Source organism: Colossoma macropomum, unplaced genomic scaffold (assembly GCF_904425465.1).
Source record: "Colossoma macropomum unplaced genomic scaffold, Colossoma_macropomum, whole genome shotgun sequence".
In the NCBI taxonomy this organism is placed as follows: Eukaryota; Metazoa; Chordata; class Actinopteri; order Characiformes; family Serrasalmidae; genus Colossoma; species Colossoma macropomum.
The window spans coordinates 7,623,791-7,646,431 of NW_023494786.1; the positions used below are offsets into that span (position 1 = coordinate 7,623,791).

At 39.1% G+C, this 22,641-nt stretch overlaps 1 protein-coding gene across 6 annotated transcripts in view; it reads right to left on the bottom strand.

Annotated features, from left to right (window-relative positions):
• Positions 1 to 489: 489 nt before the first annotated feature.
• The window catches only part of synrg (synergin, gamma), a 53,105-nt gene continuing 30,953 nt past the window's right edge, over positions 490 to 22,641 (bottom strand). For 3 of the 6 annotated variants that reach the window (XM_036559371.1, XM_036559363.1, XM_036559338.1), the window contains 9 exons: positions 19,744 to 20,268; positions 16,177 to 16,340; positions 15,928 to 15,981; positions 14,504 to 14,600; positions 12,618 to 12,766; positions 10,536 to 10,646; positions 9,626 to 9,664; positions 5,227 to 5,259; positions 490 to 1,638 (listed from right to left, as the gene is read on the bottom strand). In XM_036559371.1, the coding sequence (XP_036415264.1) occupies positions 1,507 to 1,638; positions 5,227 to 5,259; positions 9,626 to 9,664; positions 10,536 to 10,646; positions 12,618 to 12,766; positions 14,504 to 14,600; positions 15,928 to 15,981; positions 16,177 to 16,340; positions 19,744 to 20,268 (1,304 nt within the window). In that variant the 3' untranslated portion in view covers positions 490 to 1,506. The remainder of the gene's footprint in view (positions 1,639 to 5,226; positions 5,260 to 9,625; positions 9,665 to 10,535; positions 10,647 to 12,617; positions 12,767 to 14,503; positions 14,601 to 15,927; positions 15,982 to 16,176; positions 16,341 to 19,743; positions 20,269 to 22,641) is intronic. The other 3 variants (XM_036559381.1, XM_036559355.1, XM_036559346.1) reach the window with 2 other exon arrangements.

The following is a 22,641-nucleotide window of genomic DNA, read 5'->3' on the forward strand; positions in this document are numbered from 1 at the left end:
CATTTTGGCTCAATTCCATTTACATTTTTCATTAAAATGCATTCCCAGTGTGACCAGATGAGATCTGAGTGCATGAAGGCTCTTGGTTTGGGGCACTTCAGCCTCTCATGTACTCCATGTTTCAATTCATAGGTTATACTCTGATGCATATCCACTCACATAATTGACTACAAATAATGAAAACACAGTCAGTTTACACTTATGTTAAATGTGGTCAGGATCTGTCTCTGACCACCTCTGAATGTGGTTTGAATGATTCGATTACGATGTGACCTTCGGGTGTTTACATCTGGCTTTTCAAATGAAATCCGAACGTGATCTGATCACCGAAATTGCATGTTGAGGCAAGGTGTAAACAGGCTCTTCGTCCCTTCACTGGATCTGAATAACATTCTGCTTGCATCACATTGTACACAAGGACAGACAGGGTAGGAGGTGAGTGTTTGCAATATTATACGCTACTTTATAAACACTATACACACCCAGGGACAGTTCTTTACACACAGTATTTTAATCCAGGCAGTAGTAGGCTACATCATCATGTTTAGAATCATGTTATGAACACTCAAAGTGCCTAGGTAAACTAATTTATCATCACAGCTGAAACTGGATTGAGACCAAAGAACTTCAATCTGAAGAAACAACGATTAGTTAAGTCGTGCGCTGCCACTTTTCAAGTACATTGTCAATGTTCAAGAAGTCACAAAATAGGAAAAGACATTCAATAGCGCCATCACACACAATTCAAAATGGTAAATATCACCATTTTAAGCAGTCTGCCGAGACTGAGATGTTTTATCAAAGATCCTCAAAAAAATGCAATTTAATCACAGAGCGCCACACACCATTTCAAGACCCAGCCATTAAAGACATCGATTTCCAGCAAAATGATAGATAGCACAGCCCTGCTGAAAAGAAATGAGGCATATAAAGAGAACACTTTTCTGAACATGTACATAATGTCTGAATATAACCTTGATCTATACATCTATACTGCATCATTTAATACAGTTATGAGACAAGTGGCTAATACAAATGCAAGAGTGTAAGTTTCACATTGTGCAATTTACTCAAAACTGTATATTACATTTCTTGATGTCCAGTGGATCATCCCTCACGAAAAGACCTCTGATATTTTTGCTATTTTATGGATGGCTGTCAAACCTACAAAACCATTTTCTACAGTAGAGACTGCACAAAAACTTAAAAGCCAGCCAGATGTTTCTGCTCCCCTTCAGAAGGCCAGACACAGAAAGAAAAAACAAAGACAACTTTCAGTCCATGTACATTACAGACCCATATAAATTACACCAGTAGATTTTTTCTGTTCCCCTTTCCAGTCTTCTACAAATGTTGTGAGCTTCACAGCCCAAATTCAAGAACTAAGAGGCCCAGCCATTGGTTGGCAATGAAAAAGGGAAAAAGACAGCAATAAATAAATACGAGACGACTCCCCAGGAACTTTCCCAGGTTCTCCCAGCAGCAGCGTTTGGCTGAAGATGGAGCTCAAAGCAGATCAGGCAGGATGAGGCCTGGAGGCTTGGGCTCCACGCAGTTAATCCAGAAATTAGCGCAGCTGGCGTGGTACTGGTGACCGCCGTACGTCAGCTTGAAGTTATCTGTCTCGGAGTTGAAAGCCTGCCCGCCACGTACGAGCCAGCAGAGAGGAGATAACAGAGAGAGAGAGAGAGTGTTTAGGCTGCCTAAAGACAACTTCACAATCAGAAGAAATGGCGCTTGCAACCTAGCTTGAGCTACAGTAAACTGGCAGTGAGGCAAAAAAGACATAAGACATACACATCTCCAACACCCAAAGCAGTCCACCAGCCAAGACATGCTTGGTGTCTATGGTATGCTTCTCTGCTCTTGCAGTGGAGCTATGAAGCTAAATGTAGCTAACACGTCACGGATGTTTAAGACCACCAATTAGCATAGGATCATCACATACTTACAAAAAACTGTTGTTAAGTAATGTCAATTAGACTTACTTGCTGATGTACAGGGTTGAGCGTAAACTTTGAGCAGGTAGCATTGGTTGTAGCATAAATTAAAATATGGTAAAACTGAAATAAAAGCCTAATAACAACAATTCAAGAAGTATTCATCCCAATAGGTCTAATAATTATAACATCTCAGACGAAAAAAACTAAATTGAATTGTAATGTTCATTTTGTGAAATGCTATGAAACGTGCAGTTTAAAATGTAAAGTGTAGCATTTTATTAGCACTCAAGTAGCTTTTTGGGCATCACTGAGAAAGAGGAAACCCACACCAGCAGGAGCTCACAAATACATGTATCGTTGCAATGGCAATTTTCACAACTAGATGCAAAAAGGTTTATCTAAGACGTCACCTTATCCACAGAGGACCGGTGTGGCTGCAGGTTTTCACTCAAAACAAGCTGGAGCCCATCTGATTCTCCTGATCCTGACTTGTTTAATCAATTGGTTTCAGTCTTTAAACTGCTGATCAGGTGATCTCCTGCTTTGCTGGAATGAAAACCTGCAGCCAGACCAGCCTTTCGTGGCTAAGACTGGACACGCCTGCTCTAAATGCAGCTAAGGCAGCAGGCACAGCAGGGGGTTCTTCAGCTTCCAAAACCAGAAGTCTTTAGTTTGTCTTTGGGACCAAACTAAACAAATTTTGTACTTCATGGTCTTCGGTTTACACACATTTGGATTTGTTCTATAGAGTTCGAATTACCTGATGGGCTACAACTACTATAAACACAACCGGCATTGCGGCTTGCACCACTACGCTCGAGCAGATGGCTTGGGCAGTACTGTCGCAGTGTACGCAGTTGTACAGATTTGTTTGAATTTTGTCTGTGTTTTAGCCATACTTAACAACACGACAGTGTGCATGTGTAACAATTTAGTTATGTAGCTAAATGGTGCACATAACTGGTGCACATAAGCTGCACTGCTACTTAAGCCTCAAACTAAATAGGCAAACTTTAAACCTGAAACAATTGGTTTAAAGGCAAAATTGTGTAAATTAGATTTTTCGCTGAACTATCATTTGAATCATTTACAGTACTATGGCTGGCGCACTACAAGCAGGCATCCAGGTGCGACCAATTTAGATTCAAACACTATTAAGTAAGGATTTTAATTTGGTGAAGACATCTTACTTCAGGTTAGAACACTGCCATGCATTATGAGTGGTTAATGAGGCTCAGTGCTCTGTCCTCCTGACACAGTTTGCAGGATTTATAGACTTGCGCTTTCCACCCACGGTGTCTATATATGGAGGTAGGAAATCGAGAAGCCTATGAAGTTCGCTCGATACGCTGATTCGGAGCGCTCCCTTTGAAAAGCACAGCTGCAGCACTATGCTTGCAAAAAAGGATGATAATGTGTGTGCGAGTGTGTATATGTAGCTTAGATCAAGGCTTTGCATCCCTGATGAAATAGCTGTGCTGCAGCCCGAGAGAAATGACTCATGTGTGGTGAATCATGCCCTCCCACACAGCGAGAGACTGTACACACACATGCGCATGGACCTGAATTACGCTTCATTTAGCGTTTTTTTCAACAATGATAACCAATAATAAATCCACTACACTTCCAAAGTTTGAAGTCACTTATTAACAATTGTTTTAATCAATAATAATTTGCTGGGCAATACTAATAAAATTCAGTATCCGATTATATGTAAGTCTGTATTAAAAACATTAATGAGCCCATGCTTTCTGAGGACTGCTACTCTATTCTAAAAGTTTTACAAACCTGACAAAGCTTGTTTCAACTGGCTTGTTTTGTTCTATTCTGCTTAAAATTACACCAAAAGAAACCTTCAAATGTTATCTAGACAGAAACCTAATTTCTAAAAAGAGTATTTTCAAGCACCCGACAAATGATCACTGCAGTTACAGTGCTGTTCAAAAATCAGAGACCACCCTTCATTTATTTAATTTCTAGTCAAAACATCCATTAAGTATTTTCCATACAGTATATAGTATTAAGTTAATCAATTTTCAGTATCAGGAAAAACAACTGAACTTTGACAACTAAAAAAAAACTAATTTTCCACACCTCCAAATTTCAGTCTTAAAAGTTGGTTGCATTTTTCTGCTTCTCACAATCCAAGTAATCACAAATATCTGGGTTCTTTGCTTGATTTGCAAATTTTCCTCTTTTGTGTTCATTTCCTTTTCTCAGTGAGGCTTCTTGACATCTACACAACCTTTCAGACTTATAGTGTCACAGTGGAAGGACGGACAGAAACACCTGTGGATTTTTTTTAGATCTAAAGTAAGAGTGGAGCTTGATTTTTTCCTCTTTCTCAAAGATGAAAGCTGTAAGTACTGTTTATCTGATGGGGAGAGTTTTGGGGGTCTACAAGTTTTTTTCATTTTTAGGAGTCCCGTTTCCTCTGTATATGAAGGGTGGTCTCATATTTGCAAAGTACTACAGTTTATTATCTATCAATACCACTAAAAGTAAATTCCAATTTTACTGTGTGACACTAATATCTGTTTACTCTTATAGACGCCTAGTACTGTAACTTCTACAGTCTGACTGGACTACTAAAGATACCTAAAGTTATTTTCTACATTTCATTCAATATTTTTATGAACAACAAGAAGTTACTACAATATATAAATAGTATATTGTGATTATCTATTTATAGAGATTTCTTGTGAACTTTTCTGCCTTATAATTTGATCACCACTTTTCGAAAACAAGGCATGGATGTTAGTTTCATTCTAACTTAATTCGAGATGTTATACCACCACAGGACCCAGAAGTTCCGCAGAGCTGAGCGGTCACTCTGTTCAAAAACTTACAAAAAACAACCAAGACTGCTATGCCAGTGATCCTATCTCCTTTCCTCATTCATTTGCTTTCTCGTTCACTCTGCATATTCATTCGCATTTTGCCCGTCCAGCAGCTCTGGAGTGGACATTTTCATGACAGCGTGGGATGAAAAGGCTAATTCCACGGTGGTTATCGCTGTGTCGCCATCTTCCCCTGCTCAGGCCGCTGAAGAGAGAGCAGGTGGCTGAAAAGGTCAGCTGAACTGGTTTGACCTCTGTTCGCTTTGCTAAAAGGTTAATTAACATCTCATTGCAAGCTCAAAGTGCTCCACATTTGCATAGCTGGAAGGACCATGAGAGTTAATACAGGGTTTGAAGGAGTTTAGAGTTTAGACTTTAGACTTTACAGATATCAGCTTGCCAAAGTTTTTTTAGGAATAACAGAACAAAAGCAAAATATTTACCCTTAACTTCGTGCCAGGGTCTTTTGTCAGTGCCTGGAAATAGCATAAATATGGTCAGGGTTGTCTGAACCAAAGCAAGCTAGAGGCTAGATTGCTGGGACTGTGAGCAAATAGAGCACCAAGAAGCCCAAGGTGTTAATATCAATGTGCCGTAGCCTCTAAACCTCACAGGAATGGGCAACGTATCACCAGGACAGGAGGGGAAAAATAAAAATAAAAAAATAAAAAATTGTACATAAAAAATGAGAAGAGAAAAAAAAATATCTAATTTACTCCAGATGCAGTCAATCAGCCAAGATTCTTTAGGTTTGCACTGAAGCTACCAAACTTATAACCTACCAATTAGCATTGTGCAAACTGCATGCCTAAATAATTCATCATAATAATTATACAGTGAACCTGCAGTTTGAAAGAGTGCAATTTTCACATTGCAAGAGATAGAATTTGTATTATATGCTCTATTATTCACAGCTACCTTGAGTTTAAAGTGGAGAAATTTAGCCTAATAACACAGAGCTAGTGAATGTGAACTGGCAGTCTGGCACACTACATTGTGTTCAAGCCTCAAGTCTGAAAAATGGATGTGCTCGTCATCTTGCCATTGAAAAACGGGCAAAGATTGATAGAAATAAACGCATTTAAATCGCGATCGCAATATTGGTGAGAAAAATAATGATTAGGCATTTTCCCCAAATCGTTCAGACCTACTAGCAGCCTAATCTAAATTACTTGGGCAAAAATACATGGCAAGGCTAAAAACAGCAATAACAGCCATCTTGAAGCCTCAATTTTGTCTCTGTTCTAAATGTCATACACTAGTGTTCAAAAGTTTAGAATCACTTGTCATGCTGATCTTGACAAGTTCTTGGTATCTTAATTACTATAATAACTTATAACAATGTGGATTTAAATATTACAAACTATTCTCCAAAAGGTATTTTGAGATATTTTACAAGACTTATGTGAACAAGAAGTGTATAAAATAATAAATAACATATTGCATTTACCTACATACATACATTTTTGTCAAGTTATCTGCCTTGAGATTTGATGATGAATCTGGATATTATGATTTTAAAGCTGCACTATGTCAGACTTGGGGATTTGGAGACCTCTCTTGTGGAAATGTGGAATTGCATGCAACATGCAGAAGAACATTCTGTATCATCAGCTGTGCTTCAGACCCCCACAAGCAGATGTTTGCGAGTGCCTCAAACAATATTTAAAGGGAATTCTTCTGAGAATTATCTGCTATTGTTATATCTTCATCAGTATAATATTTTCATAATGATTTTGTGTATGAGAACTAAACATCAAGCCGGACCTTCTTTTTGACTCTGTGCATGTTACATTAATGCGTAAAGATGCATGAGGTGGTCTGAAAAATGCAAAATCCGACCCAAACTCAAACTCAAAGACTTTTAAATGATTATTTCAGGCTTTACAGGGTGACTCACAGCAGCACACACACCCACCATATTTTAGCACGTTTTTTTTTTCTCATCAGTAATGCAGTGGTGCTGCTTTAATTCTCAATTTTATACAGCTCTGTCAGTCTTTTTAGAATCTTCCATAGCTCTGTTCATCCTTCTGGACATATTAAAAATGTATTTACAGCTATTTACAGTCTATTTAAGATTACTATCTCGGCATGGTTTGAGGCGAGTGTGTGATGCTTTAAGTCTGTAGTTAACACAGTGCTAACTGGTGGCCATTACTTGTTAGTTACTTTAGCATCTTAGGTCCAGTGCAATGATGGACCACATTTTGGGAGGGGAAAACCTGTTTTAATTATTTAAAAAAAAATTAACATCAACATGGATTTGCATCCTCTGTTAGGAAAATTATCTTACATTCTCAACTGCTAAAAACTAAATTGCTGGCAGTTGCCCATTCCTGATGACACATCCTGTAAAGCAGATTCAGCAGGATGATGTCGCAGAGCCTCTCCACAACCAGCAGCCAATCCTGAGCCCAAAAGAGTTGTTCCAACTGCGGTGAGCCCCTCGCCCTGTAACCCCACAAAGAGCCTCCCTCACCCACCATTCACTGCCCCCCAGCCATGCCCCCCATTCTCAGCTCATCTAATACAACAATCAACACTAATCCCATGATGCCGACTCGCCATTGGACTTCCTTCAAAAAGGGGTGTGTTTCAAACTGCTTTGATTTCATTATCATCTGAAGCGCTGCCAGTCTCATTCCCAAATATGTAATTAAAAATGGGGGAATCATTAATCAGGTGTCAGGAGCGGGCAGAAAGGACTCTATCAATCAGCAGCTGGTTGGATGCGTTCAGCTGCTCGCTTAGCACCTGGGTTTTGCGACTAGTGACGGATGGTTAGGTCGCATCTGCTCTTCATACTCCCCCCTCCACAGCTCTTGCTCATTCTGTGTGTTTCCCATACATTCACTGCAGTCTGATTGCCCTCCAAAGAACATCTAACATAGCCTAATGCACTTTAGACTATGCGTCTCCTACATTCTGGCTGGGGTGGTGTAGTAGTTATTAGGAGAAAGGATTGAGGGTGGCAGGAAGAACAGGAATGGAAGAGGATTTTTAAGAGTTTGTTTGTGTGCAAGTACGTGACGAACAGGTGGCACAGCATCTGAACTACAAGTGGTGATTGTATGAAGAGTGGTGGATGCAAAATTGTCAACCAAGCATTGCTAATGTGCTAAAAATGAAAATTAAAATGAGCATGAACAGTTAGCATGCCAAAAGCATTACCTGCCACTTACTGTAAGCAGTTAGCACTGCTCGACTGAAGCAACAGTTGATAACACTTGATAAGAACCCAGTTGCATAATATTGACATAATCATGCCATTAAGATGTCATGGCAGATGCCATATGCTGTCATGGCAGATTGTATTCAGTGATTTAACAATGTCATGTAGGTATGGGCAAGGATATCATGACAATTCTTAAATACATTCATGATATGTATCGCAATATTTCGCCTTTCTTTCCCTTCAGCACCAGACCTCTGAACTTGAGTCACTTGAGTTAGCCAGAATCGTACATGTTCTGTGTTGAGCTGTTATCAAGTTAACTAAGCTAATGCTAACCAGCTCATCCCTCCTAGTAAGTCACACTGTTTAACATTAACAAATGTTATACAGATAGTTTGACATTTATTTAATGGCTGTGCATTGCATTCACCTATAACATCACTACGATGCTCTCAGCCTCAGTAGGGAGATGTATAGGGAGACCATCTGGAGATGGTGTGAAACAAGGTAAAGCTGTTCAGAGTTATAGACAATATCCACAATATGCTCAGAAAAGCATACCGCCTGTCTTGATAAAATAAAGTTTCATGATAATGATGGAATATTGTCATACTGCCCACCTCTAGTGTAATGTCACCATTACCTTTAATTTTTGAGATTGATGCCATAATATTTGATATCACGACAGCATATGTCGCATGCAGTTTTTTGCTGTGTACTCCAGTTAGCCGTCATCAACCATTATGACACCTATCGTGACAATTACAACTGATGGTAATGCAACACTGTTATATTACTGGACATAATCTGTCATGACAGCATATGACGTCTGCCGTGACAGCTTTATGACATGGTTATGTTGAAATTATCTTGCAGGGTTCAAGTAAAATGCTTCAGCAATAATTCGGCAAAAAAACAAACAATATTCCCCTTGCTTTAAATGTGGTCAATCAGCCAAGACATGTTTAGTGTCCAAAGTAAGCTTCTTTAGTTTTGGACTGGAGCTACAAGGCTAATATAGCTAACGTAATGGAAAGCTAATATCCACCAGTCAGCATTTTGCTATACATGCCTAAATCATAGCATAAATCAAATCGTTTGTTAAATATTATTAAATAGAATTATGTGGTTTCTGAAACTGTATGACACACTGTTGTCTATAAAAAAGTACAAATGTAGAGAACCTAGCGAAACTTAGCTTATATCTGTCCGTTAATTGTTAGCCACATTAGCCTTGTGGCTAATGCAAAACTAAAGAAGCCGGCTTTAGAAGCCAAACACAGTTTTGGAAAACTGTGTACATTTGATTTTTTGGCAAATTATTGCTTTAAACTAGGCCTTAGACTAGCTGTGCCCTTTTCGCCACGAACCTTTCCAGAACATCTTTCCCACCAACCTGAGGTGCCAAAATAATGAGTCAGTATGCCGGCTGCCATCAACCCTCCCCTGTCCAGCCTTCCTAATAAAAAAAGGCATAGCCCAGCAGCCTTAAGCTGCCTGTTCGAATGACCATCAGCATGGCTAGTCAAGCTTTTTACTGTTTAATGCTATAGGCTGGGGGAGTGTGGAGGTGCAGGCAGGTGCGGATCATTTTGGCACCACAGCGTCAGCCTCACTAAAACAGCTCTGGATGGGGTTTAGAGTCAGAGATTGATGCATCATACTCTTTTAAACAGACGTCCGAAAGTGTTCTCTTCTTTCTTCTGCAAAATGCCCAAAGCCAAAGAAAACGTCAGTCATACAGCTTTTTTTGGTGTGCATATGGTGAAATGAGCTTTGTGCACTTGCTATCATGCTTCCAGGTACAGTACTGTGCAAAAAAAGATTACTCTTTATTTATGTAAGTTATTCATTTGTCAGGTGACATTTCTGAGATGATTACAGATATAAGATAATCCACTTGCATAAGGAGCAGGAAAGTCTAGAGAAAAAACTGGGGTTCAAAAAATTATTACAAGATACAGAGAAAAAGGGACTCCTAACAACCATGCAAGATCTGGTAGACCACCAAACCTGTCACCATCAGATCATCAGTGCTCCTGATCTGAAAAAATCCACAGATGTTTCTGTCCATCCTTGCTCTGTGAGAAGACAACTCAACACTATGGATGTGAACAAATGTGCAGCTGTCAAATAAGCCCTTACTGAGAAGCTCAAAACAAAGAAGCTGCTGGTGTTCTAAGAACCGTCACCGAATATGTCTTGGATTACTTGGATCAAAAGAAGCAGAAAATGTAAAACAACTTTTAAAACTAAACTTTGGTGGTATGAAAAACTGAAAGCAAGTGAAAAGAATGGAAACTGTAGTAAAAGATGATGAACACACTACATACTGAAAAACGTGATATTATATTTTAGTTGCTGAAGCTGTGGAATTTTTTTTTCCCTGACACCAAAAAATGAATAACTTACTGTCCTTAATGGCTGTTTTGGCTGGCAATAAAATAAATGAACGTTTGACTTTTGCACAGTACTGTATACAATATAACATGATGATTGAATCGATATAGGAATATATGAATACTTTATCTGGTCTGTTTATGTGACTATGTTTATGTATGGTGCGGTGCAGACCTTGCTGCGCGAGTCCACGTTGAGCAGACACACTCCACAGGCCAGCTCCTTCGCATTCTTAATGCCGTGCCTCAGGATACAAGAGGAGAAGTCCAGAGAGCTCTCATCAGGCTGGAAAAGACACGCACATACACACGCATGAATGCCTATGCTTTATGAAAAGAAATGAAAACTTTACCATGCATTCTCCTCTACACAAAGCCCCAGGTGTCACGGAAACTAAAGCTGCTCATCAGCTCCATGGCTTATGACTGCATCAGCCCTGCCGATCAATACACCTGCATGGAAAAAAGCCTCAGACTAGAAAAGGCTCAGAATAGAAAGCGACACCTTTCTCTTTTTCCACATTCGCCTTCATTATGTTCCTGAGCACTTGTGGCGTCAGGTGCTTTCTGACAGTGTGTAGAGACAGCTCCTAAGACTGCCTTCCAACTCCCACTCGCTCTCGCCCAGAGCGCTCACACACACATACGCACACACACCCCCACACGCACCTCAAATATTATCAGCTGGCATTTGAAAAGCAATATTCTCCCAGGAGCAAGCAGCAGACAGCACAAATCCATCCCTTTTTCCTGGCTCTACTCAGCACTGACCAGCAATCTGCCTTTCACAGCTTCTTTCTCTGGAGCACCAAACAGCCTCAGAGAAGACATGACCATACTAGAAAACTGTGATGAATTACACTGTTGGTAGACACCTGTTCATCCAGTGTTTCTTCCAATATCAAGGCTATTATAAGGGAGTTGGTTCCCTCTTTGCTCAGTAACAGTTTCTACTCTTCTGGGAAGGCTTTACACTAGATGTTGGAACATTGCTGTGAGAATCTGATTGGATTCAGCCACAACAGGATTAGCCAGGTCAAGTACTGATGTTGGATGATCACTTCTGGATCACTTCAGCTCATCCCAAAGGTATTTGGTGCAACAGTTCCATTGCTCCACAGCCCAATTCTGCAGGGCTTTATACCCTTGAAACTAGGCCTGTCACAATTATTACATAAACAGCTTATCACAATAATTTAAGCTGATTCCTATTATTTAAAACTGACCTCAATTATTTTCCATAAAAAACACTGAGTTCCATGTGAGGTGGGTATTAACCTTTAAATTCAAATTAAACAACATAATAAAGCAGTAAAAATTCTATACAGTAATATAAAGTCATCTTTAATTTGGCTACGAAACTGTAGTCCATCTAGTAAGATTAAGAAAAAACCAAATTGCAAATGTCACAAGAACTTTATCGTATGTAGCAACTTAGTCTTCTCTAAGCCATTTAGCCGTTTGAAATGACCCATTTTGCCTGGCATACGAGAGCTGAGACATGAAACCTGTGGTGTGAAGACATCCTAAAATGTACACTGTATCACACAGGTGGCTTTTCTTACAGGCTTTATATCTACCTGCAGCACAGAGCGTGTTCAGAACAATCTCATCTATGTCAGGTAAATAAATGTGGTACTAATGCAGGATATCACCACCCAACATATTTATAAGTTTGTTTTTTACTGGCAGTAAGTGAGTTCTTACAGTCATTGGAGGCTGTTACCGCGGTAACGCGATTAACCATCACCAGGCACAAGCCTACGTCATACAAAAACAACAAAAGCTCTAACCTCTGACTGGTGTTATAACACCTTTAGAGGGCAGCGGGGCATAGTGTTTGTTATTTGAGCTCAAGCTGTCTGTCATCAGTTTTCAGTATTGACAACACGGAAGCAAGTCGGTGCATATTTCATTTGGCCACTTACAATTAAATTATTAATCATAATTAATCGTCAGCTAAAATTTCTTGATCGTGACCTGGCCTACCTCTAGGTGATCCTTGGCATTGGGCATGGTTACATAGAGGTATCCTACTCCATGCTTTTCTAGAATTGTGCATGCTTGAACACCGGTACTAGTAATGGGTGACCCTTAAAGAAGCTGACTTTATTAATTAGAAGGGATCTGGACACTTTTTAGACATGAAATATACTTTGCACCTAATTAGAAAAAGCACACAGTAAGATGCATAAGCCAAAAGGCTGCAGTGAGGACAAAGTGTTTTGGTTGTATGACATTCTGGTGGAAAACTCACAGAGAGGTTGGCCAGAGACATGAAACCCATCAGATTGTTCCACACACGGCTGATGTCCTTCAGCAGCTCCTGCAGCTTCTCTGAACAAACGGCAGTGGCCTTGATGCCCAGCTCCACACGCCTGGCTACGCGGTACACCTCCACAACACCTAACACACATACAATGTATTATAATTTCAGCCCATAAAAACTTAAACAAGAAAGTATCAGCACTTTTATTACTTTAATACTTTGCAAATAATTTCAATGGCAATGAATATTAGAAGCATTGCCTAAAAAGGCCTTGGTTTCTTTGCTCTCCTGCACTACGCACTGCTGATGCACTCAAACAGTGGAAGCTATTCATTGTAGGCAATATTCAGTAACTCAATGCTTGATACTTCTTAACTTTGTCTAATTTAATTGCATAGTTTCTATTTATTTGTCAGTTTAACATACTAGAAAAAATAAAATAGAAAATGTGCCATAACTTTTGCACAACATAACATGTTTTATTTTTTCCAATACATGTATTAAATTGTGCATTTAATATGCCAAATGTGCTCTCTGTGGCAGATGTGTTACCTTATTTTCACTTAGAAAATCAACAAAACATATAACCAAACGTTTGCATATGACTGTACATAAAAAGTAAAATAAATGAAAATTATTTATTCATCATTTAATAAGTTATGAAGAAGAAACAAAAATATTTAATAAACAACAAAAGCAGTGATCCCTTTGAAGGTGTAGTGCTTTATATCATGCATAAGCACTCTAGAGTTGCTGTAACAGTAAATATTAACAGGTGAGATGTGTCTTGGAAAATCTATAAAATGATAAATCTCCACCGCAGGCTTATACTATAGCACTGGATGAAAAATGGCAACAAATATGAGAAGAACAAAGGTGTTGTTTCTCCAAGACATGTTGAGAAATGACAAGAGCAAAACTATTTGCTGCTTGGAGCTCATCTGATCAGAGACATCAGATTAGTCTGCTATCCTCCTCTGTGGAACACCGCTCCCAGAGGTAAACACTGTACTATCTGCCCTATTTACGCAGGGTCGTTTTAGGTTGATCAAAGAACTCAGAGTGTTTCGGTGAAGGTGCAACTTCTAGAGCTGTGTCAAATACACCAACAGGCGAGCGCTCATCTTAGCTAGCTCAGCCACTGAAACTTTTCAGCCAAACTGGGTTAGTTATGGCAGCAGGCAAATAGATGCTTTCTCACGATGGCCAATATCCAAGGAATATCTTGTACCACCAGTACAGTGTCTACATTCTTGTGTTTCTGGTCATAAACTTTTCTCTTGGTATAGTTTAATAGCCTATAAATTGTAATAATCTACACTTCCAGTTCCAAGTTTGAAATCTGTTACATCTATTGTTATATTGTTATATACTGTTATATTAATAATTTGCAATGATTATATATACACATACACATGCATATAAACACACATAAAATTAACAATAAACACAATATAGACCACTTTTCTCTAAAAAAGGTCTCAGAAGCTATTTTAAGACATTCAATATTTTAAAGGTTAACTTTTTTGTGCATTTTAAAGTCACAGGCAGTATGTTTTCTGATTAAGTTAAATTGTCTGACTTGGTGGCTATTGCCAATTTTCACTATACAATGGTCAGTGTCCAACACCATGGTGACTTTATCTGCTGGAAGAGAACTGCAAGCTCATTAAGAACAGCCCTGGGGACCTGAAGCAGGGAGAGAGCTGAAATGCCAGACAGGGATCTCAGGACCAGTTGAGCTGCAGGTAAGTATATGGATGGCAAAGTTTTGTTCGGATCAGTAAGAGGACGCTGGGAGTAGATCAGTGTGAAAAGTGGAGCGGAGTGAGCAGGGTAAGGTGTGACAGGGTGGTAATGGAGGTGGGTCTCACCCAGCAGGTACTCCATGCCCTGCGCTGACTGGATGACCTCAGTACACACGGTAGAACTGCTGATGCCATTAAGGGTGTTGTTGGCCGTGGTGATCACCTGCAGTGTGAAAAAAGAGAGAAACAATGAACAATGCTGAGAGAGAGAACAGGACTGAAAAATGTGAGAAATGAGAATGTGCATGAGAAAGAGAAAATAATAAATTATGAGAATAACACAGTACTGTGCAAAAGTCAGAGATCACTCATTAGGGAGAAAAAGCAGAAACCAAACATACAGAAAATTACACAAAAGCTTTGACAACAAAATATAAATCCTTTAGTATTTAGTGTGTCTACCCTTTGCCTTTATTACAGCTTCTATCCTTTTTGATAGACTGCAGGGATACTATTCTACACCCCCAAAGTTTAGTCTTAGAAGTGGGTTGTCTGGGGTGGTCAGTCCATTGTTCTGACAACACCAGCAGCATCTTTGTTTGATTTACAAATGTTGTTCTTTTTTTCGTCTGTTTCTTGTTCTTAGTAACGGCATCTTGACAGCTACACATCCTTTCAGAATCATAGTGTTGAGTTGTCTTCTCACAATGGAAGGAGGGAAAGAAACACCTGATTTTTTTTTAGATCTGTAGCAGGAGTGGAGCTAATTTTCTACTCTCTCAAAGATGAAATCTTTAAGTTGATGCTGTCTGAACAAAACGTCTTATCTCCAAAATAGTTATTTCGTCGGAGAAGAAAAAACATTTTTAACTTGTAACGAAAGTTAATGAAACAACATTATCTCCAAGTGATTTTAGACAATTTCTGTTGGTCCATCAATCACGAAATTGTTCTAATCTAAACGATAACTGGTGTTTTAAAATTATGCAAAAAAAAAGTAAAACATGACAAAAATGGAGGCACAAGTTTTCATGCACATTTTCACGTGACAAAATGCTGTTTATCTGATGGCAGGATGGAAAGGTAAAGCAGCAGCAGAATGCATCCAAGTAAAAGGTGGACATTTTACACACTGATAGGTTTAATATTATACTTGACATTGGAGGCTTTTGTGTAATTTTCAAATACATGTATTTTTCCTGCCTTTTTCTGAAAAATGAATTACTCGTACTTAATGGCCATTTTGACTGGAAATTTAAATAAATGAAACGGTGGGCTCTGACTTTTGCACAGTACTTTCGATTTAATGTATTACCGAGGTTTAAACAACTTCTACAAACAAAACAAACAAAAAGAAAAATGAATTTTAGCAAAAGAATTAGCAAATGAACACAGTCAAATTTATGGAAATATAAATGCAATATTAAAAAGTGTGTCTTGAAACCTATAAAAGAACCTTAAAATCAATTCTGAATGAATAAATTCTAGATCTGAAAACTGAAAGCACCACAGTGCTGACCATTATGCTTTGCGTGTAGGTGTAGTAGTACCTGAAGAGCGCTCTCCAAACACCTCTGCCATTCATATGCATAGCGTTCACTTTCCTGAGTCACAATAAGAATGAGCAGTCATGAAAGAGCGAGATAGAGAGCACACAGGAGAGAGAAAATGAAAATGCAAGTTAGAAAATCATTCAGACAATCATTATAATCTAATCTATTCCACACATATAAAAGACTGCATCTGTATGACCTGCAAGTGAGAATGAACGAGAGAGAGAGAGCGAGAACAGTCCTGACCTCCACCTCTCCTGTGAGGTCCTTGTACTTGTCGCGGATGACTGGCAGCGCCGGCTTCTCACTCAAGGTGTTGGAGCGGTCACGGAAAAGCTGCTCGGGGGCAGGAGACAGCGTGGAGCGCACAATCTCTTTCTCACCCAGACTGTGACTGCGCTTATGGGAACCTGCAAGCACATTAAACACTGCTATAATATCTTATTTTCATATGACAACACATTAAACAGATCATCAAATGACTGCAATACACAATAATAAGCACTTTGTGCCTAACAATACTGTTCTGGATCACACAGTCCTATAACTCATCCCAAAAGTATTGCATGGTGGTCTCACTCCAGAGAATACAGCTCCACTGCACCTCAGCCCAATGCTGGGGAGATTTATACCTCTCTAGCCGACGCTTGGCATTGATGACTGTAAACTTCAGCTCTTATGCAGCTGCTCCAGAGTGTCTAATTCTAATGGTAATGCTTTTCTACAGATATTATACAATATTATATTATGTGTGTGTCTGTGTCAGCAATGGGTACACACTGAAGTAGCTGAATTCACTAATTAGAAGGGGTTTTCAGATACATCATGCCAAAATAATCTACAAACCCAATTCCAAAAACTTGGGACAGTACGTGAAATGCCAATAGAAACAGAAAGCAGTGATTAGTTAACTCATGAAAGCAGTGCTTAGTTAACTTTCTATTGAAAACAATAGAAAAACACGATATTGGATGTCAACAATCTGGATGGTCCTATTTCTTTGGCCCAGAGAACAGGACATCCATTAATTCTATAAACAAAGGTTGACTCGTCACACCACAGCACGTTTCGACTGTGTATCACTTCCATTGTGCATAGTAACGTCTTAGTCTTGCATTTGTGGATGCAGTGACAGTGTTTAATGACAACATTTGCCAAAGTTTTCTGGAGCATGGTGAAAATCCACCACATGTAATCCAGGATTTTAATGCAGTGCTATCTGAGGGGTCAAAGATCATGGACAATCAGTTGTTTTTTTTTTTGTTTTTTTTGGTCTTGGTCTGAAGCCTAAATATTTTCATAATAATACGCACCGTAGAGAGCTAAAATCCTTGCAAAAGCTCTTTGAGGAACATTGTTCTTAAACAGCTGGACCATTTGCTGATGTATTGTTTGGCAAAGTGGTGAGCCTCTACCCATCCTTGCTCATAAAGGACTGAGCGAGCCTTTCACGGATGTATCTTTTACCAAGCATTACATCACCTCTTTTAAAATGTTTTCTGAATGTTTAACGATGTTTTTTAACTTAATCTGCCCCCTCCCAACTTTTTTGGAGGTATCAATGTAAGAATGGGCATATATTTACACAAAACAACGAAGTTGATTAGATAGAACATTAAATAGCATGTCTTTGTACTGATTTCGATTAAATGCAGGTCAACGTAGATTTATAAATCACTGCTTTCTGTTTTTATTTGCATTTTACATACTGTCCCAACTTTTTTGGGACTGGGTTTATAATTAAAATGTAGGGTGAAAACTGAGATTCCATAATTCATTCAATTTCCTAAAGAATCGTAACGGGTTTGAATCATTATGAGGTTAGACAGTCTCACTTCTAATGTGGAATTATTATTTTTCCGATGCACTACTTAATACAGGAGTCTGGCTGTTTATTCCATTCTATAATTGAAACTTTCAGCTCTAAAACTGTTGTTGCTAATCCATTCGGGACCAGGACAGCAACTACAAATACCTCATTTGCAACATATGATAATTATGTAGCAAACAGACGCCCCGTATGAATTATTCATCAGACTTCACACAGCAAAGTGCAGCGCAGGCACACAAACATACAAACACACTAAAATTCACACACTCATACTGGCAGAGCAGGGTGGGTGCTCCACCGGGAGGACAGAAGGACAGAGGCTTGGCTAGCACAGCGTCCACAGAGACAGGTAATCACACCCCCCAGAGAGAGACACATCAGTCTCCGGGCAGCCGTGACAGCACTAATCCATTGCATTGTGAGCCACACTCATCAGATTAACTCTCCAACAGGGAAAGGAGGAAAACTAAAACCTTTTCATTCCAACAAATTACATTCAGTGCAAGCAGGAGGAGGTGGGGGTGCATATGAAGCAAATCAGCTTTTATCACATTGAGGAAACTCTAATAAATTAGAGCAGAAAAATGAACAGGGGACAACGAAGAGCTTGTTAATGCTGCTTCGTGAATTTTGCCTGGCTGTGTTCATCTATCTCTGATGGGCTTGGCAAGCTCTTCAGTCTCCACACTGCCATCTGTTGACAGCCAGACTGACTGCAGCCATGGACCTGCTTTGTTACGGTCAGTCATTTCAGACCCATTAGGCCAACACTAACAGAGGGGGAAAAAAAAAGTGAGTCTCCATTGTTTTTTACTTTAAACGGTCAGGGAAATATTATATCAGACTACATTCACATTACAAGCCTTATTGCTCATTTCAAGCTTTTAACATTAGTGTGAACACAACGCTCTGAAATGACCTGCATGCGCACATCTCATCAGCCTCCATCGTTGGCTGCAGCTAATGGTATGTCCAAATGACAAAACAAAAACACAAATTCTGACCATTTATGATGATGAATTCCACTGATTTTGTACATTTTCTGCACAATCAATTGTAAACAAAGACACTCAGAGTGGTTTGATGTGAAATGCATTTCAATATAAGTGCATTGTAGTGAAGAAAAACGTGCTTTTATCATAAATAACACTGGAAGAACACTTCTCAACCAATTAGACTGCCTCATTAGAACTAGCTGTTGAGTACTAATTAGTAAAACCCCTGCTCAGAAAGGTTGTTTCTCTGACTGTATGTTTTCATTAAGCTCCACAGAGGCATGCAGACATTTTCACACACATTAAGGCAGCTTCAGAGGTGTGTAAAAACATCACCGCTCGCTTTCTACTGCCCCTCACACAATGTAAGTTAAAAATACACTTCAGACTTTCAGCTGACTTGGACTTCAGACTAAAATCTATTTGCTTTGAATGACCCTATAGCTTAAATATGATTATTTTATCAAAATAAATGATTCAACATTTCACTTTGTCACTAACAAAACAATCATAACACTACCAAAACTTTACTAAAGGTTTCAGTAGCGACTGTTTTGGTAGTGACAATTTTAGCTAATTTGAAGCAGAACTCAAAAACACTAGCCAGTACATGACAGTTAAGGTTTGGAACAGCCACCTCCCAATAAAAGGCGCTCTATAAATGATGATTGTGTATATATTTAGCTTATTACTATCTCAATTGATGCACTGAGATTAAAATGATCATATCAAAATTCTAAATATCTAAATGCTATGAATGGATTTTAAAAATTACATTTGCGACCAAAAGCATATCTCAACAATTAAATTATGCAGAAAATATCTCTGTAAGGTTGTAAGACCACATTTCTTTGTGTTCAAGATGTTTTTGTGTTCATACATCTCTGAAAAATCAAATCTGTGCCTCTTTTCAATGCTGCTCTGCTAAGTGAATGTAGCCTTAGTTTTCCAAAAATGGCCTTTTCGAGTGGCACAACACCTACGCACCTTGTACGGACAAATCAAATGTGGCGAGCTCGTTCTTGATCATCTCCTCACTGGACTTCACTTTGGGCTGAGCGCTGGCCTTGAGGAAGTCTGACTTGCCAAACTTGGGCTTGTCCCCCTGGAAGGCTCCAAATTCATCCGATCCCTCTGGGCCCGTTTCAGCCTGAGCAGGCGGAGAGTCTGACTTCTCTGAGACTGTGCTGGCAAAGTCGCCAAAATCATCATCATCTTCTCCAGCTGCCTGTTCTGCAGAGCTGAAGTCAGCGAAGGTGGCAAAGCCACCGTCCAGGGAAGAAGCTGCATCCTCGATGGGGAAAGTGGTGACTTTAGCCACTGTAGTGTGTGTGATGTTCTCTGAGCTTCCAAAGGAAGTCTCTTTCCTGTGGAGAACAGCTGATGAGGGCAGCGCCCCCGGAGCTCCGCCCTGAGGCTTCCTGACCTGATCGTCTTTGTCTGACCAGTCATAGCCAGCCAGGCCACTGACGGCAGAGCTTCCAAAGGGGTCGAACTTCAGGTCATCTGCATCTGTAATGAAAACAGAAAACACCTGCAGCTCACAAGCACCACACATGCTGATTTTAGGGTGATGAAGGAAGAAGTCATCATACGATTTGATGCCATCACCAAAAAATCCAAATATCTAAATAGCTTAAAAAAAGCTTGAACAGTTTACATTTCAGAATATCAACTGTTCCATGTTAAAATAATACAAAAAAAGAGAGAAAAATTGAAATAAGTGGCTTTCTTATGACCGTGATAACTTACAGATGAAAAAGTAACCACTTAATCTGAAGTAGAGTCACACTTACCATTATGCATCCAATTCAAATTTTTGATTGATCCAATGATATGTATATATATACGGTTATTCTAGGGCTATTCAGATTCAGTTAATCTAAATTTGTGTGTAGTTTTAATGACTTGAAGAGTGTTTCATGTGAAATGGTGTTTCTTTACAGTGGTGGTGACCAGAATCATAGGCTGCTATGTCTATAACTCAAATATAAGCATTTTATTTACTATTCAGTATGACCAGTGAACCTACACATATTTTCACGTTTTTATATGGAATGTTTATAATGGTAAAATAGTAACAAATCACAAAAAAAGTTTTCTTTGGGGACTATTCTGCCTTACGATACCCGACATGTACTTCTTCACCATGGTTGTATTAAAAATATATATTTAAGGCCAAAGTGTTCTCAAAACTATCATAAAACAATGGCACAGGCACAAGGCAGCAAGTTCACCAATTTGTGCAACAGTTTTCTGTGATGTAGCTTTTAAACACTTTAGATGTCTGGTTCCTTTCACCACTGCTGTGAACAATTTTGTCTCCAGTTTCTCTAGAATAGCACATTTCACATTATGCAGAGATTTTTAAAAACTAGTAGAATCCTCCATTTAATAAGCACAAGTTGTACACGCTGCATGAAAACTTTGAATTGCAATCCTTTTTAGCTGTGCTGCATTTTTCTGAGATCAAAACAACAGAGCCAAATAAACACACTACAATTAAAACCAAGGGTGTCATATTGGGTTCATTCTGGGCCACCAATCTACAGAGATAAGCGCTTCCCCTCTTCTAACACTCTAAATTCAGCTCATAAAGGCCTTTCTAATTAGCTGAGGAGCTGAATCAGGTTTATTAAATGAGGTAGAGTCACTCTGCAGTACTGTGACCTAGAAAGAATCAAGTTTGACACCTCTCATATAAGCCCTGTATACTAGGCAGGACGAGGCAACTTTATTCATACAGACACTCTTCTAGGAACTGATTTGAATTTAAAAACTTGCTTTTACAATTGTGTCAATTTCCATTTAAAATTGACCATGCTAAACAAATCTTAATAATTTGGACGCCGCCCACTCAGTGTGGTGACAACTTCACATGCCTGATCTTGAGTCAACCATATGCCAACCACAAGCCCTACTGTATTTACAGGTTTGGCTCTGTCCAACCTTTTATATTTAGAGGTTTTGCCATAATTAGTCACCGTTTGTAATACAAGATCACTTGTGAGGTCATCTAAAAATGCCCTCAAATCTGCTCCATCACCTGTCAGAGCTAAAAGGAGAAAGTAGCCTTATTCCCTTTGTATATTCTTTTTATGCATGTAGGTAGCTGCAATCAGGCCTGTGCTCAATCTTTCTGTAGAGACAGACACCAACAAAGGCAGGATGATTAAACGTGCAGTTCTCTGCTGTGCTCTTTGAAGATCCTGTAGCACATTGGTTGATTTTGCTTTCAGTCTCAATCAGAGTGATCAGAGTATTAATGTTCTTTTTGGAACATTTGCGTCAGATGTTGCTGTGGCATCTGGTTTTCACATTTCTGATGGTAAACCTCTAGGGGGTAAAACTTCCCTCAGAAGTTTTTATTGCTGATTTCCAGCATGGTCATTATTTTCCAGGAGCTGGGGGCTCAGTCATTTTATGGTATACGTGATTTACAGATGTGTATTGACTGATTAGGGTGATAACTTTCATGTAAGTTAAAGATAAAGAGGTTTTTAGCAGAGGTGATTCACTAGTTATTATTTTAGTTACACTTACACAGCCTAGACTTGGACTAAACTGCAATACAATGGTGTTTCATCATTAAAAAACCCATTTAGTCTAAGCTTAGGCTCAATCAGATTCTCAGGAACCAGCTCATAAAGACTGATAAAAAAAATACAAGAAAGCAAGAGTTCTGATTTTACCTTGTTACCATTTTTAAGTCTGTAACTTAAAAGATAATATTGTTTTTCTTTCGCCTTTCTGACGTAAAGTGGCTACAGCAGTAAGTAGCAATATTAGACACTATATATGTTTGACTCTCTCCTTATTGCATGGCTGGTGGCACAGCCTATTACGAGATCAAAATAAGATGTGTCCTTAGGTTTAACTTGGCCA